General features: G+C 51.5%; 1 protein-coding gene across 2 annotated transcripts in view; it reads right to left on the reverse strand.

Annotated features, from left to right (window-relative positions):
• Window positions 1-908: 908 nt before the first annotated feature.
• The window catches only part of ASAP2 (ArfGAP with SH3 domain, ankyrin repeat and PH domain 2), a 172,066-nt gene continuing 155,484 nt past the window's right edge, over window positions 909-17,490 (reverse strand). The window contains exons 20-28 of one of the 2 annotated variants that reach the window (XM_069495254.1): window positions 17,402-17,469; window positions 15,891-16,004; window positions 13,494-13,746; window positions 10,963-11,097; window positions 9,184-9,349; window positions 4,000-4,049; window positions 3,467-3,558; window positions 2,932-3,054; window positions 909-1,122 (exon numbers count right to left, since the gene is read on the reverse strand). In XM_069495254.1, the coding sequence (XP_069351355.1) occupies window positions 1,048-1,122; window positions 2,932-3,054; window positions 3,467-3,558; window positions 4,000-4,049; window positions 9,184-9,349; window positions 10,963-11,097; window positions 13,494-13,746; window positions 15,891-16,004; window positions 17,402-17,469 (1,076 nt within the window). In that variant the 3' untranslated portion in view covers window positions 909-1,047. The remainder of the gene's footprint in view (window positions 1,123-2,931; window positions 3,055-3,466; window positions 3,559-3,999; window positions 4,050-9,183; window positions 9,350-10,962; window positions 11,098-13,493; window positions 13,747-15,890; window positions 16,005-17,401; window positions 17,470-17,490) is intronic. The other variant, XM_069495255.1, reaches the window with a different exon arrangement.

The raw sequence follows: 17,490 nt of genomic DNA on the forward strand, positions 1-17,490 counted from the left end.
ACAGATTTCTGATATGCTTTTGATTATAAACAGATGGACAGATTAAATTTCAAGACAGTATAACTACCATTCCTGTTGGAATATTATATAAATACAAGACACTAAACTGAGTAAACATTCTCATGGGCTAGGAAGGGAAGGCAGTGGTACACTCAACAAGAAACAGCGGGTGATATGTTAATATATCGTGGTCTGTGCCACAGAATTCTGTGTACAGTTGCTTTCTGTGGGATTAAGGAAGTTAAGAAGGCAAATTCCAAAACACCTAAAGCATATAAACTAGTTTAAAGAACTGTTTTGCAATCCATCATCCTTAGTTTTTAACCAAATTCAGGAAATGCAGTTTTATATAACCTGGAACTAACTGCAATTATCATATGTTGTAATAAACCATCAGTAGTTTTGTTAAGTATGATTGTTCACCACAACAGGTTATACACACATGCAGAATATAATGATAGCTGCAACCTCACAAATTAGGGCTAGAAAGCACACCGCTAACATGTAAATTTCCAAGTTGCTTTAAATAAACATTGGATGGGATACAAAGGAATACCTGTCTTTAAAAGGTGAACTGATAACATTTTATTGAGAAAGTCCAGGGCTGAGCTATAGACTTCTGAAGCAGCAGTTTACTGGCTTCTTATTTTAAAATAATAATTGTGCAAAAAGATCATCAACTCCAGAATTGGGTCAAGGAAAGCAGGAAGAATTTATTTCTAATACTCTTAGTTCAAACATTTTTAGGTTTTACTAATTCTATAGATGCAGGATCTTGATTATGTAGTTAAAATAACTTTTCAGTTCACCTTTTAGGGAAACTTAGTTTTTTCTAATAAAAGCATAACAATGTTTTATGAAAACCACAAATTATAAAAACCATTTATGTGTAAAAATTGCCTTTGAGTTTTAAAAACAGAACAGTAGTATTAGAGAAAATGGGCTACCGTACAATTCATGAAACTGGTTATATCTGGCAAGGGTTTTGGTACCAATAATGAAACAGGAACATAACTGTTACAGGAAATGCTTTTGTTCAGTAGCAATTTAGTCAGCAATAAAGTGCACAAATGATACAGGGAATGCTCCTTTACGACTGGGATCTCCGTCAATGTGGCCGATCTGGAATGAATAGAATTTAGGTTATTATAAAAATTCCAAATGCTGGTAACTTTGCAGGGCATTACGTATAGCATTTGGTGGAAAAAAAGAGATTTGTTCACAAGAATCTCTTCTGACAAAGAATTACTTAGGTAAAACATCTAAACTATTTTTTCCTTTTTTCTTCACTCACATTTGCAACAACGCACGCTGCTCTGTGTGAGGAACTCCTATCAGGCGTGTCCCAGACACTCGCTCCTCGGCCTGCAGCCCCGGGGGCACACAGGTCAGCTATCTGACCGCCACTCCCCACCTGCCTTTTTTTTTTTTTTTTTTTAATGAATGAAGAAACTCCAAAGTTTGTGAGGTACAAAGTCACAGAAAGGTGTGAATTGGCTCCGTGTGAATTTAGTCAAGCATTTGCGGAAGGCTTCAATAAATCTATTTATGTTCATTCCGGGTAAGTTATATAAATTACATCCAAATATGATCTCAATAACAAACTATGTAGGCAAATAAAAGCCTAAAAATTGCCAAAATATAAATGGTGGGTTTTTTTGGGGGGGGTGAGGGTAGGGGGCTGTGATTATGGGCAACATTTACTTTATAGCTTTCTGTAACTTCCATAGTTTGGCAAATAAACAGGCATTTTCCATATGGCCAAGCCCGTTGCCAAACTGGAGCCCCCCACCCCACAGTGAATTGTAGAGGTGTGGGAGCCAGGCCAGCCCCATTTCTGCCAACCCAGGGGGTCTGGCTGGTGTTAGCAAGTTCGGGTTCTTACGGCCTCTGTGCAGCCGGCACTCTCCTTGCTGGAACCCAGCAATCAGGCGCTGGGGCCCTTCTGTGCCAGAGCTACAGCACACTGACGGCTGCGGGAGCTTTCGGATTCCTCAAGGGGAAATGAGGCCACGAGAAGGATTGGTGAATCCAGGCCAAAAGCAGTGCTGCAAGGCCCTCGGGGTTCACAAAACCTCTGGAGGCTAAGAGCTTCCAGTTTAAACAGGTAGAAGCTCTGCTAGGACAGGATGCAAACTCCCTGCACTTGTCAAAGCAGAGCAGTTTCCGTGAGTCCTGCCTGAGTCGTCAGTCTGCAGGGCTGGGCCACTCGTACCCAGCGTGCGGCAGACGCTGCCCAGTGCCTTACGCGCCTGCTTCACTCGAGTCAGTCAACCCTACGACCCTCATTTGAGACAGCTGCCTCTCAGCGTGCTCACGGGATCATCCTTCCAGCAGTGCTGTGCACAAAGTCCCTTCCACAGATGATGTCACTAAAGCTTAAAGATAAAAGCAACCTGTCCGGGGCCACCACACTGTTAAGTGGCTGAGTCTGAATTCTTAGGGTCACCAGGGGAACCCTGGTGCTCATCTTGCTCCCAATCCCAGCTGGATGCCTGAGCAGCCCACAGCTTACGTCAGGACCAGACCAACGCCCCAGACTCTGGCCTCCAGGTCAGCTCCCTTTCTAGACACTGGACTCCACTAATCCAGCAAGGGCAGGTAAAGGCACAGGAACTCAAGGCCTCAAAATGAAGGGGTCTCACTCCAGGCCCTTGAGTGAGCTGCAGCCCAAGTGGCCTGCCCACTGTAAGCGAGGGAGGAAGCCACCTGGGGGATAATCAGGCCTGCTCAGAAGTGGGTGTCCCTGGAGGAAGAGACACCTGAAGAAGCAAAGGGGCAGAGTGGCTGGTGGCCTGAGGACTGAACGGTGGCACCAAGACTGGACCCCTCAGACGGAGAGAACCTCACCTGTGAGCAGATCTGTCCAGCCAGGTGGGCAGGGATGCAGCTCAACCCCCGGGGACCCCACCTGGCCCAACCCAGACTCACCCACCACTCCTGGTCCTCCTCCCCGTCCACGATGATCACATCCCCCTCGGAGAAGGTCAGCTCGTCTGGGTTGTCGGCCACACAGTTATAGAGCGCTTTGACCCGCTTGGGCTTCAACTTGGTCTGTGTCAGGAGAGGAGAGGGGCATAGGTCAGTGTGGCAGGAGGCCTAAGCTCCTGGGGCAGAGAACTGGACCACTCTGGTCCAGCTGGTCTCGGGAGTCCCGGGCCTGGGCTTGGGAAGCCCACAGTGGGGCAGGTCAGTGCAGCTCGGGAGCCGGGGGGAGAACAGGGACGATCCCAGCCCAGCAGAAAGGGGAGAGCTGGGGAAGAAGCAGCCAGGCCTGGTGCTTGTGGCAAGTTTGTCCTGAAGCTGTGGTGGGACAGCCACGCCCACCAGCTGCCTAGACCCAAGCAGCCAGGTACCAGGACGAAGACCCCTGCCCTGCTGCAACCAGGGGGAGAGGAAAAGATCTGTTTCCCCTGCGCCCTTCTGGCCAGAGCAGAGGGGCAGGAAAGGAGGCTCGTCCACTTACTGCCTGCGACTTCCTGGGCATGGGTGCAGGGGGCTGCAGGACCACGGCATTGGACAGAGGACCCAGAGCTTCTGTTCCAGAGAGGTCCATTGCTTTAGGGCAAAAATGAAGCAACTTTACAAGATGTCTCATCAATCATAAACATGAGATATAAACAATAAATATAAAAGCCACAGAGTCTTATCTAAAAGCAGATTTCCCAGATGTTGAGGGAAAAGTCCCCTAAAAGCTGAGAATCTTCTGCCTTGGATGCAGCCCTTACAGATCGTGCAAGGTGGGTAAATGTCCCAAAGTGAGTTAGGTGTCCCTCAGGGCCTGCCCGAGCCCACCCCGTCAGCAGAATGGGACAGGAGTGAGGAGCCCAGCACCAAGCTGCCCAGGAGCAGAGTGTCAGAGGCTGAGGCAGGCAGGGGGGCTGCACACCGGAGGACAGCTGGGCCCTCCCTCCGTACTGACCGCCTGGCTGGGAACATCCCCCCCACAAGCCCCACAGGCTACGCAGAAGCAAACCCAGCCCGAAATTAAATAATTACCATGTCCTCTCGGTTGGCCTTTGTTGATCAGTGGAGTTGGCTTGTCAGCCCTACAAAGAAAGGGAAAAACAGACTTACTGCTACCCCAGCCCCTCGTGCATCCCTGTTAGTGCGGGAACCATCTGGGTTCATGCCGAAATGTGTGAGCTGATTTCCTCAACTGCCATTCAGCTCGCTCTTTTTTTATGAAAAAAAGAGGAATGCGAGGTCCTCACCCTACAACCAGGGTGTCCACGTGGGCCCGTGCCAAGGACCAGGGTCGGGGCTAGAAGCTGGGCATTAGCCACGGGCTCTGCCCCCAGCTTGCTCAGCCCCTTCCCTGCTTTGGTCTTGGTCCCTTCATGTGAAAGGGAAGGGCTGGATCTTAATCTCAGGCCCAGAAGGCTCTGCCAGGACCTGCCCGAGCACCACTGAACAGCGTGGTCCGTGCCTCTGTGGTCCCTGCTGCTGGGACCCAACGTGACTGACCACAGGCTCAGCACATTCCAAAGCCATGGGGTAGAAACGCACAGGTAAGGGAGCGGTTCTCAGGGCTGACAGGTGGGGTCTGTCAAACTCAGACCTGCTGTCTGGTCGACCTGGGTAAGTGTGTTCCCAAGAGTTGGCACTTCCATCCATCCGCAAAAGGTGTTGAGTGACATCAGGTCCGTCAACTCTTGAAATACGGACAATGCCACATGTCTGGGAGGAGCTGAGACAGGAGCTCTCTGGTTCCCTGGTGGGTCTTGCCGGACCTCGCAGGGTGCTGGGTGCACAACAGGGGCGTGGTGCGCAAAGGGGGTAGGGGGTGGAGAGGTGGAAGGGGAAGGCCGGGGAGGAAGAGAAGCCAGGTTGGAGTTCTCCCCACTGCACGCTCAGACTCTTCCTCTGCTGCCCCAGTGAACCCCGCCTGGGCCTTGGTGCTGCAGCCTCAGAACGAAGCTGGAGAAAACATAACGTTGGCTTTGCTCATATGTTTAAGAAAGCGAAAAAGCATAAAAATAAAGGCCCCACAAACACAGCCGATCTCGCCATTTGATTCCCATCAATGTCTCTGGGTGTGAATGTCTCCCCAGCCATCACAATGCTGACCCGGCCGCCTCCTGGCCCGAGGTCACCCCCAGCTACAGAACACACACAGGGAAGGCCTGAGCCTCTGAGACCGCAGTCAGCAGACTTTTTCTTTGAAGGGCCAGACAGTGAATTTTTTAGGCTTTGTGGGTTAGAAAGTCTCTGTCACAACTACTCGACTCTGCCACCGCGGCGTGAGAGCAGCCACAGACACACGCACAAACGAGAGCGGCCGTGTTCCAAGTAAACTATCTGTGCATGCCAACATGTGAATTTCACATAACTTCCATGTGCCATAAAATATTCTTGTTTTGACTTTTGCCCAACCACGTACAAACATGAAAGCCGTTGTTAGCTCCTGGGCCATCACGAACAGGAGGTGGGCCGCACGGGTCTGGCCTGTGGGCCAGCGTCTGCCGACTCCTGCCGTAAGAAAGCGGGTGTGAAACCCAGGTTTATACCAAGGACAAGATTATTGCTGGGGGGTGGGGAGGTGCTGCTTCCTTTCCGAAGAAGACGCACCCGTGTGTTCCCTTAGAAACAGCACTCCACTGGGCACCGGCAACACGACTCCACCCGTCCTCATCCGTCTTAGACGTACTCTAGCCTCACCTGCTCCGTCCTGCCCAACCTCGCCTTGCACTGAGATCTGAAACCAGGAAAGACCGTGCTAGGAGGAAACTCATCCAGTAGCCCCAGCTAGAACTCCTCTGAGCCAGGAAAGCAGAGGCCTGTGAGTGGCTAGAAAAAGTGCACCCCAAACCCTGCACTGACAGACCGCCTCCCCTGTTCTCAGAGCTCCCTCTGAGTGCTGGGGGCTGACTGTTTCTTATCCAGAACTTCAGCACATGATTTGATCTCTTGAAAAACAGCGGCTTGGAAAGAGCAAATCCAAGGGTGTTGTATGGGAAGAGGAAAGAAAGCTGATAAGAGGTGTGGGCATATTCATTAAGATAATTCAATGACCAATTATATTTCTATATGCTGTTAAAGAACAGGAAGGCACGGATATGAGTGTTGTATTTTAGAAAGTTATCTTGCAAAGCAGCATTTTAAAAGTTCTGAGAATCTTCCAGTTCAAAGTGGCAGACTGAAATACATTTACTTCTACTTCCTCCCAAGGAAAAGGATTTTAAAAAAATAAACCAAAAGGAACAAAGAGAATAGGAAACAAAATGTTGGAAGCTGGAAAGGGGAGGAAGATCACAGTCCAGCCAGCTGACCTCAGGAAGGGCCCCAAGACCAGCAGCGAACAGCCCCGGCTGCCGTTTGCCCTGCGCCGGGGGTAAGGCAGAGCCACCAACAGGACTGGTCTGATGTCTGTTTAAGGAGCTACTGAATCCCCCCTCTTCTCTCAATAGCCTGGCTGCTGCCTTACCCCCAACCCTACTAAAGACCAGAAGTTTCTATGCTTGGAGAGTGTAAAATACAGGGTGTCTGGACTGGGGAGTGCCAGGTACAGGTGTTGGGAGTATCTTGAAAAGCAGAGGGACGAAGTAAAAGTTGAACTTTATTTCTCTACTCAACTCCCAGAAAACCTACATCCTTCAGACAACAGACGAGAAGACTATTCTCCAAAGAACCCGAGTCATCCACGAAAAAAAGGCCCAAATGCGGGAGTTCCCCAACCAAATGGCCCAACCAGGCCACGCCCCAGCGAGCCCGCACTGGCTGCCCTGGGCGGTGGGCCGCGTCTGCCAGTTTCCAGCGCCTCCCCTGAAGCAGGGACAGAGGAACTTGGAGCAGATTTATGGGGAGACCTTCTAACATACAGGTCAAGACAATGTGGAAGAAACACACTATGCAGAAAAGCAAAAACTAAACAAACACACCCATCATGACTATTCTCAGAGAGATGAGATAAGAGAAAATGGTCTCAGGAGACAAAAGCAGGATGCTGCTATGAAAAGAATTTAACTTGAGAGTTATTGTATCAGAGTAAGCATGAAAAAGACTCAATAAAAGAACTGGAAGACAAAAATCTAGAAAATCTCTCAGATCTTTAAAACAGGCAAGCAACAAAGCAGGAGAGGACAGGAGAAGGTGGCAGAGGGCCAGAGGATACTCCCGGCCCCAGGGCGGCACTCCCAGCCGGGTCAGTTGGCATGAACGCCCAGCAGGCCTCCCCGCCCACCGCCTCTCCCCCTGCAGAAGTAACCTGGGCCCGGGATGTGAAGATGGTGGGGAAGGCCACAGACGGGGTCTGGGTCCACCTTTGGGACCAGGGTCAACGGAGAACACATGCGCTGAACTCAGGGTGGGCATCACGTCACCTTGCCTGCGCTGAAGTATGGAGGCTCCGGGGCAGTCTGTCAGAGAAGTGAGGTGACACCAGTGAAAAGAGAAATGATGACACATTCAGAGGAAAGGCCTAGGGGTCTGACTTCTGAAGAGCAAGAATTATATTAAAAGAGAGAACAGAAAAAAAACAGAACTTAAGGCAATACAAAAAATCAGCGAAATTTCTCAGAACTGAAGACTGTAGTTTGTAGGCTGAGAGGCTCGGCTGTCTGTCCGGCAGCACGGACAGAAACACCCATGCACCTACGCTGCAGAGACCAGCAGGGAGAGGCGGCGTCGTGTGTGTGGGGGGGTGGGGGGGGGACAAGGCGGCCTGAGGGGAACACTGAGGGCACGTGGGGGAGGGTGGCCTGACTGCAGCGCCCAGCCCCGTGGGGTGAGGAAGGCATCACGTGGCGGGAAGTCAGAGCCCGAGCACCCAAGGGGGTCCTGGAACCGGAGTCAGATCCAAGCAGGGAGAGGCGGCGGTGGAGGCGGGAGGGGAGGTCTGTCCGTAAAGGAATACTGATCAAGTAAGTAAATACGGGAGCCAGATTCTCGCCCTCAGAAAGAAAGTTACAAGTGCAGGAAGGGAGAAAATTAGAATAAACCCCATGGTGACTGTAAAACACTGCCCCACATTCTTTACCGAGGTGGGGCTGACTCCCTGTGCCACTCCACAGCCCTGTACCCTGACGGCAGCCAGGCTCTGTCACTGTTTACGGGTAACAGATGGCAGAAATAACTCTGGGCCAGTTTCCAGGACCAGGCCTGTCTCTGGGGACTTGTCTTAGACCCAGCCACCACGCTGTGAGGAAGCCCACGCCACACGGAGAGGCCACATGCGTGCAGGTATTCCAGCCGCAGCCCAGTGTCAACCACCAGATGCACGGAAGGCAGAGGCCTCCGACGGTACCAGTCCCACCAACGAGTCACCTCCTGTGTGGAACCACCCAGCCTTTCAGTCTTTTCAGCTAAGGCCCCAGATACTGCGGAGCAGATAAGCCCCACTGTGCCACCAGGATTCCTGAGAGTCTGTGGGCATAATAAACCGGCTGGGGCTCGTGTCTGTCAGTGTCGGTGTGGTTTGTTACTGGAACCGAAGTTGGAGGTAACAGTGTGAACTCAGGGATTTTGACATAGAAAGATATGCAGTATAAGTGGTGTGTGTGTGTTTATGTATATACATTTATGCATGTATGCACATATGTGTGTATGTGTGTGTTTGTGTGGGTGTCCAAGTCCTGACCATTCAGAGGGCCTGTCTGGGAGCTGTGACACTCCCCCTAGCACCCGCCAAAACGCACCATTTCCCACCATAAAGATCTAGAGGAAGAGCCATGCATCGCATCTCTCTGCAGTAAAGGGTATTCATTATTTGGACAAATGGCTAAACTTGAATTTGGTCTAAGGCATCCATGTTAATTTCCTGATTTTGCTGGTGGAAGTGTGTTTGTGTAGAAGAATGTCCCTGTTGGTAGGAAACATAGACCTCGCACTGCAGAGGGTCTGTGTTCCAGATAACCTTGCCAGTGAGCAGCAGAGAGCCCCGAGGGTCCCATGTCTTGAGGACTTTACCTCGAAAAAAATCCCAGTTCTACATTCATTATGTGGATTTAAGATACACGTTTGTAAGAAATATTTTATAGTTTAAAAATTCTTGAAGAATTGAGACCTGATGAATTAGTTTAGGTGACGGCTGGCCTCACACATTACAGCAGCAGGAACACGGGATTGCAAGTGTTCCTACGGCAACCTCAGCAGGTGCAGCTGTAGGGCCACTAGGCCACTGCCATCCGGAAGCTCTCTGCATGCGAGGCGCGGGGACGGGCCACCCGGCCAGGCGAGGCTTACCCGGGAGCAGGCTTCTTCTGAGGGAGGCGGCTGGGGGGCTGCGGGGGCAGAGGTGGAGGCTTGCTCTGCGAGCCCATGGGCTGGGTGGGCTTGCTCGGCTGGCTCAAGGCTTCTATCACGCCGGGCGTCTTGGCTACAGGAGGCGGCGGCGTGGGCGTCAGGGGATCTGTGGAGAGAAAATGAGGGAACACAGGAGTCAGCCCCAGGGCTTCCCCCTCCAGCCTTCTCCCTGGAGGCCTTTTTCTATTGCTATTTCCTAAGGAAAAAACCCGCCGCTGTTTCCTTGCTGATTTTCAGAAAACCGTATTATTGAGGAGGGGGCAGGGAGTCCTTTCCAAACTAACAAGGAAACTGCAAGTCTATAGTTATGGTGAAGATTTTTCTATTAGCCAGTGAGTATTTCCTCAGCTAGAATTCCCCGTGGGGAAGCCGGCACAGCCTTCTGCTCTCGGCCCTAAGAGGATGCAGGCGAGGCTGCCTCTGCCCGGGGGCCCTGGGGCTCCTGGGGCCGCTCTTTCCCCTCGGCTGACCTGTGGCCAGAGGGAGCGGAGAGCGCAAGCAGCTGACTTAGTAAAGGCCCCACAATCTGCAAAGTGCGCAGGGCAAAGAGGTTTACTGACATCCCTGTTGCACAGGTGAGGCGCTGAGGCTCCAAGAGGTAAGGGGATCTCACCCAGGGTGACAGAGCTGGTAAGAACCCGAGCAAGGCCAAGTTTCTTCCCCCAGTCTCTCCCCTCTCCGACGAGCATTAAAGCCCTCTCTGAGTGTCTAGTTATCGTCCTGTGTCCTTGTTAGAAGTGGCAATCTGCCTCAGGACGGGAGCTAACACACAAGGGTGGGCTCCTCCCTGCTGGGACAGCTGCCAGGAAGGGACAGGGGTGGGGGAAATGAATGGATCCAGTTAGAGTCTTTCTTTTCTTTTTTTCCTTCTTTCCTTTTTCCATTTTAAAGGAAAAGTCAAAAGGCGGACTCTAGCACACAAATCCAGCTCCAGGGCCACCAGACGGAGAGGCAGAAAAGTGGGCTCTGGCCTGCTGTGCGCCCCCCTGGCTGTTCCACGTGGCCAACCTCAAAGATCTCCCAGCACAGTGTCCCTGGCTCTGCTGCCGTGCGCACACCGCGCTCCCTGTGCCCAGGCCATGCTGCTTTCTATTTTAACTTATTCTAAAGAAGCCACAAGCAGCTCACCCTAGGAATACTCCTGCTCTGGAAGCTACGAAAGCCCCGAGATGCCGGGCTCCTCCCCTGGAGCTGACGCAGCAGGAGACACGGCAGTGTCCTGGGCTTATTCCACTGACAGTAAAAAAAAGACACCCTGGCTCTGTGCTTTGGAGAAAAACCTCTTCCTAAAAACCTCCTCCTGCAGCTTCCCTCCCCCAAGGTCTTGGAGACTTTCAACCACCTGTTGACATTGAAAAAAACACATGCTAGATTATGAACCAAAGGACTGTCCCCAAATATCAAAAATCACCAATGGCCAAAGGAAAAGGAAACTCCAGGGTAGCGTGTAAAGGAGGCAATGCTGCTAAAATGCTTTAGAAGACAGAGAAACGGAGTGAGGGAGCCACCTTGGGGCGCGGTCGGGGGACAGACAGGAGTCTGAAGCTGGGGGGAGGAGGCTGGAAGAGCCATGGGTGGCCACACAGCGCTGGGCACCCGGCACGTGTCTGTGCCAAGTGTGCAGCCCCGTGGCTCTCTCCCGTGTGGCTGCTGAGGACGCCCCCCTGCCATCCAGATCTACAAAGCCCACGGGCAAGGAAGGAAAAGAAAAAAACGTACTGGTAGATGTCACTCGAAGAGGGGGCAGCGGTGGATGGACAGCTGGCGGATCTGACGAAGATCGCTGCCGGCTTCCACCGTCCACACTTACAGAGTTTGTCTTCCACAGGGTGTTAGCTGAGGAGGCTGTCTGAACTAAACCCACACGCACACGCATGCACACACGCATGCACACACACGCATGCACACACACAGAACAAAAACAGAAACAAAACACTGCGTTATTGATCCTCTCCCTTGTGAAATGGTCACTATGACCCTTCTAGAAAAGTAAACAGGATGAACTTTTTAATCCTTGTCTGTGGTATCTGGAAGATCTTACACCCTAAACCAGACATGCTTCAGGAAATATTCCCAGCTGGTTTTCTCAATTTGACTGTGAAATTTAAAAGTTCTTGATTTTATTACTCAAATATAAATATTGTTTGAAGAGGGAAATAAATAGGCACAACGATCTCCCCTGAGCACTACACCGGGGCTTATGGAACTTCTGCTCATCTCTGTCCTTCCACTAAGTCCTCCCTGTGGCTGTCACTGCCATGCCAGGAGCAGCACCCCAGTCCCAGCCCAAGCTGGTGCAGAGAAGGGCAGATGACACCAGGTAGTTTAGGTGACCCACAAAAGGGACAGCATTTCCCCAGTCACAAGACTTTCCTCTTCCTCTGCCTCACAAAGCTCCAAGCTCAGGTACATGGGGGGCACCCAGGTGCAAGGTGTGACTCCATGTCAGAGGCTGGGCACAGCCCACGGGGAGGCTGGGCCTGGAAATGAGAGGGGCCTGAACCCTCCCAGGGCCAGGCCACGGGGTCCAGAGGAAGCCTTCGCACTCTCCCACGGCCAGCAAGGTGTGCCTCGAAGTGCAAGGCTGACAGTGTGGGAATTCCGTCCTAGACCACAAGTAGGCCAGACAGGAGCAGGGGGAGGTGGCTGGGGGACAGCAGGTAAAAGATGTACAATCTATTAATATATCTTTGAAAGAAGACCTGAAGCTAGAAGGAAGGATGGCAAAAGAGAAAAGAAAAGAAAAAAAAAAATCAAAATCCTCTAATTCCAAGACTTCATTCAGGAAACCAAGAAACGCAGATGAAGAGCTTACCATGCCTTTTCCATGACCCAATCAACAGAGAAAAATAAAATCCCTCCTCACATGACACACACAGTCAGTAAAAACCACTACTGGGAATGAAGATGACCAAACCAGTCTGACCCTGGGCCTTACAGAATTAATGCCCGTCTACAAGACTCGGGAGGAGGAGGGTGGCAGGGAGCAGGCGGCGGCTGTGGGACTTGATCTTGCAACTGCCTCCCTTGCTCAGGGACATCCTCACCCAGCACAAGGCTGGACACTGTCTGGGGTGCGGGGTGTGTGGGGGCAGTGAGCGAGCTGGTTTCTGGGCCTGCCCTTGGCGGGTGTGCTCCTGAGGTGTGTGATTCAGCGACAGGTTTACCATCACTTCTCTGGGCCTCCCCGAGGGACCAGCGCAGAGCTGTGTGGGAGGGTCTCTGAGACACCCAGGATGGCAAGGGAAGATGGGCCCAGCCACACTGCCAGGCACACATGCAGCGGGATGGCTGCAGCTGTCTGCGCACCCCTGGAGCCAGGTCTCCCAGCCACTACCATCAGCACTCAGCTGCCCTCCCCTCCCAGCTATCAGCTACTGCATAAGCACAACACGGACAGCAGCTGAAGCAGCCACAGCGCCTGGACGCCATGCTCTTAGAGGCTCTCGTCCTTCCTAGGCCACCCCTCAACAAAGCCAGAGCAGCCCCTCCTTCACATGGGAAAACCTGAGGGGCACGGCTGGCAGCCCCAGAGCTGAGCCAGTCGCTTGCCGGACCTGCTTCAGCAAGCACAGTGGCCAGCTGGTCTTCAGGACTGGACAAATTATTCAGCTTTTGGGAGCTTCAGTTTCCATATTTATAAAAATCAAAAATATCACCTGTTGCATCATACTCGCTGTGCTGCAGAGCAGCTGACGTGAGGGTAGCTCTTTGCCCTTAAGGTAGGATCCACAGGGCCAGCTTTGTATTTTACGACCAGGCTGAGCACTATTCCCGAAATTAGTATCTTTTTATCCTTCATTTCATGGGGATCAGGGATAAGAAATGATTGCAGGTGCCACAAGCTGGCCCAGGTGCAGGCAGAGGAGAAATAAAAAAGGGAAGAACAAAGGCATAGGAGGGGGAGCGAGTAGAGAAAAGTAGAGAAAGGAATGCTGAGGAGATCTGCAGGAGCGCAGCTCCCAGCCCCGGCAGCCCACTGTGCACCCTGGGCTGCCCTGGGGGAGTCCCCACACTACGCAAGCACGCAGATGCCACACCTCTGCCCGGAATAAGAATCCACTCATGAGACTCTGCCACCATCTGGCATCCTAAGAATGATGGAATCCCCTTAGGAAGCAAACAGAAAATAACTGCGAAACAAAAGAGCCCAAATGTCACCTAGTTGGGGGCAAAGCAGCTGCAAGCTTCCAAAGCACAAAGCGAAACAAGACCTTCTGCATTCGCAGGGACTGCTAACATTCTCATACCTTTGCCGATGTTCCGTGGGGGCAGTGGGGGGGCACTGGTGGTGCTGGGGGCTGCAGGCTGGGTGGGAGGTGGGCTGCCGCTTAGGATGGCTCCATAGGTCTCATTCTGCAAGATGCTAGGCATGAAACTCCTCTGCTTGTCCTTGGCAAGGTTTGTGGCATCTCTTGCCAAAGACGCAGTGTTAGACTGAAGCTGGTTGGACCCCAGCTGGTAGAAGCTGACAGGCCGGTCTTCCCGCCGGTTGGGGCTAGGCTGCAGAGGAATGTCAGAGCAGAGGTGTGTGAGATGGAGACACAGTTCTTGGTGCTAACATTCATTTCTGCTTGGCATGGTACCATTTGAGCTCTCGACTATTGCATGAGTTATAAGATTTAAAACTTCTTGTGTCTTGTAATTGAAAACCAGCACTCCCCAAAACAAGCTGTGATTTATAGACTATAATTCTCCATTCTGTGAAGGATTTAAAATAAGCTGTTTCATCTTACTAGCCAGAGTTACCTCAACCTGGCTCTGCATTTTCCCTGAAGTTCCCCTTCCTAAACATGGTTTCTTATGTCACACCACAGCACAGCCGGCTCTGGCCACCTACCTGCAATCACTCTCCAACACTACATGGCTAATTCAGCAGAGATCAATGCTTTCTTCCCCTATGAACAGAAACTCCTGAGGTTCCTCCAAATCAGGGACAGCAAACGGTGGCCTGTGGGCTGCCTGCCACCTGTTTCTATCAACAAAGTTTTATTGGAACACAGCCATGCCCGATCATTTACATATTGTCCACGGCTGCTTTTGAGCCATCCTGGCAGAGCTGTGTAAGTGCAATAAGGACTGTGATAATTTAGGTTCATGAGTCTAAAAATTTTACTATCTGGCCCTTTAAGACTTTGCCCACCCCTGCTCTACCTGAAAGTCATGTGCTTCACTGGAACTGGATGCATGGAATGAAGGCTCAGGTAACTTACATCTAACTCATATAGCAAAAGTCAGCTTCGTTATGTTAGTTACGATCTTGAGCAAATCACTTCACCTTGCTGACCCACACTCCTACATTCTCATCTGTTAAACGGCTATAACTTTAACTGCTTCTCAAGCGCAGAGCCAGCTGCTTAGCAGGGGGCTGCCACAGCTCAGTCTCAGCTGTGGCATCCACCCCCCCCACCCCCGCCCACAGAATCACCCACCTATTCTAGGTTCTGGCCAAATCAACACTCACACCCAGTGTAGGTGTGCAGAATGCAGCAGCCGGTGGCTCTTCACACACCCTTGTAAATTCCAACAAACCACACCCGCCACTCTGCTGGAAGTCAAGTGAGGGGGGTGGGCGAGTGAGGGCGCCAGAGCCTCTGCTCTTGTACTTACACTTGGACTCTGCTACCTGCTTTATCACTTGCTCATAAAAGGGACGGCGACGCACATCCCTTTGATGAACAGGCACGCTGGGGCAGGTGGGTTCAAGCTTTCTTTTTGTAAGGCAGGTAAGTATGCAATTAGTTAGCTCTTCTCACTTTGATACTGTTTTGTAGTTAACTTTAAAGTAATTTCTTATTCTGTATCCTAAGAAATAGTACGGACTTTAACTGCTCCACAAACAGGGACAGTCCCATGGGTTCAGAAATGCCATTGAGATAGTCTTTCTAAAGTCCTACAGTAAAAATTTAAGAAGTTTAAACCACAGAAGTGTTTAATATGGCATTTCCCACTAACTTCAACATGGAATACGATCCAGGCATGCTGCTGCCGGGAAGAGGGAACAGGCCGCAGCTCAGAGTGGGGTTTGGAGTCACACTTGGAGTTTGACCCTGAGACCCGTGTGAAAGCGGTGACCTTCCTGGGCCCCCCCCAAGGTGTGCAAGGGAGTGAGTGTGGTGAGAGGGGAGCTGGACAGGAGGCGGGACCCTCGTTCTAGTCCCAAGCTGTCTCTAAACTGTTGCTTCACTCTGGCCGAGCCAATCTCTCTCTTGAGACATCAACGTCCCCATCTGATAAAGGAAGGGGTTGGACCCAGTGAGCTTGAAGGGCTGCTCAATGCTTTCAGCTTAAGTTCTTAAGACCAACAGGGGAACCTGGCTCCTTGTAACATGATCCCATAGCAAGTGAGCTTCCTCTAAAATTCCCTGGACTCAAAGGCCCTCCCATACTTTTCTTTCCTTGCAAAAGGTGAGCAGCTGCCTTTGAGTACATAATTAGTCATTGCTTTAAATTAACATGTGCAGGAGCTTGGAGCCAGCAGGTAGTCCCAGGAAGGGTAAAACCCAAAACCTACTGAGATCAATGAAAGCAAAAAGTAACCTCTATTGTCCACAAAACAGCTTTCTGCCTTAATTACAGGCTGGGACCCACCTTGCTCTGAATGAAGCTTATCAAACCCTGTTAATGTGTGGTAACCGGGTACAGACCTGCAATTTCTCATCCATGTCGTCATCACTTTCATCCAGGTCCTCATGGAGCAACCGCCACTCATATTCAACGTGGACATGAGAATTAAATCTTCCGGATAAGGCTTGGGTCAGCTGAGGGAACAAAGGGGTGCTCAGTGCTGCTGCTCACACACTCAGCCACGTGAAGGGGGCACCAACCACGGTGTCCAGATGGACAGCCAACGGGCAGCACAGGGAGAGGGGCCCAGGGACAAGCAGCCTGCCTTGCAGCCCCGGCAAACTCATTGAAACCTCTGCGTCTCAGGTTAAGCCCCCTCCCTCTACCTGATTCACAGAGTAACCCTGAAATGCAAATCTGGTAACTCCCAGCAAGGCTTTGCAAACTGTAAAGTGCAGGACACAGGCAAGGGATATATGAGATCTAAAGGATGATGACCAGCCTGCAGGTATTGATACTACATGCAAGGGCAAGCTCAATCTTGGGAGAACAAGCGTGTTCATTCACTGTTAACCCAGCCTTTTCGACCAGTATGAAAGGACTAAGTCCTGCAGAAAATGATCTGAACGACTGTTTTCTCAATTCTCTCAAGGCAGGGGGCTAGCTAGTTCCACTCTGGGTGTGCAGAAGAGATGTTAATTCATTACACACAATGGGTGTCTTAGGACTTAGGGCTCAATTCTTCCCCATAGCCAGATGGTGGATGTGTGACCTTGGGCAAGTTACTACACTTTAAGGTGCCTGTTTCCTTATCTCTAAAATGGGGTAACAGTAGAAACGATGGCATAAGGTAGTTATAAAGATCAAATGAGGTATGGATACACAGTGCACAGCAACAGCACCTGCTACTTATCTTACAGTCGCCCAGCCTTTATTGCTGGTTCTGTTCATGGAGCACTCGCTGTGTGCCGACACAGTTCAACAGTAACTCTCACCATCACCCACACACTGGCACGCCCGACTCCGCTTTACATTTGCGGAGCAGCCTGGGGAGCATGTGTGTCCTTTCCCAGTCGCAGAGGTGGGGCCCACTGCACGCCCAGGGCCACCTGACCTAGTGGGCTCTTCCCACCATCCACACTGCCTCTCACTCCAGAGCAGGAAAGGAAAAGATGGTGCACGACACCCCTCATTTGGTGGGAGGGAACACAGCAAGGAGCCAGCCTAGGGATGCTGCAAAGTAATGCATGAAGAGCTTACAGATGCCAGAGAATGGGCAGTGTGACCAGCCTGGGGCCTCTGCTCCGGTTGCCCAGACAACGCTAGCGCTGTCATCAACATGTCCAACCAGCAAATACCAACCACGTTCCATGTCTCACTAGGAGGGGCGGCCACCTTCTCTGTAACGACTCCCCACTGTACGTTCTCCAAGCCGGGCCGATTCCTGGCTGGTCTTGCCTAGGACACTGAGATCTGCTCAGTGACACTGGCTGAGGGCTCAGAGCAAACCCTCCCCGAGGAGGACGAGCCCAGCTCACTGTCCAGAAGGGCCCCCCACCCCGCTGCCCTGACCATGTGGGCGGAGACTCACCAGCTCCTCACAGTGCTCATGCTTGAGGCGCTTGGCGATATCCAGCGGTGTCTCTCCAGACTCGTTGGCTAAAAGTCAAGGGCAAGGCA

The sequence above is a fragment of the Eulemur rufifrons genome, chromosome 19, assembly GCF_041146395.1.
Source record: "Eulemur rufifrons isolate Redbay chromosome 19, OSU_ERuf_1, whole genome shotgun sequence".
NCBI classification, from domain to species: Eukaryota; Metazoa; Chordata; class Mammalia; order Primates; family Lemuridae; genus Eulemur; species Eulemur rufifrons.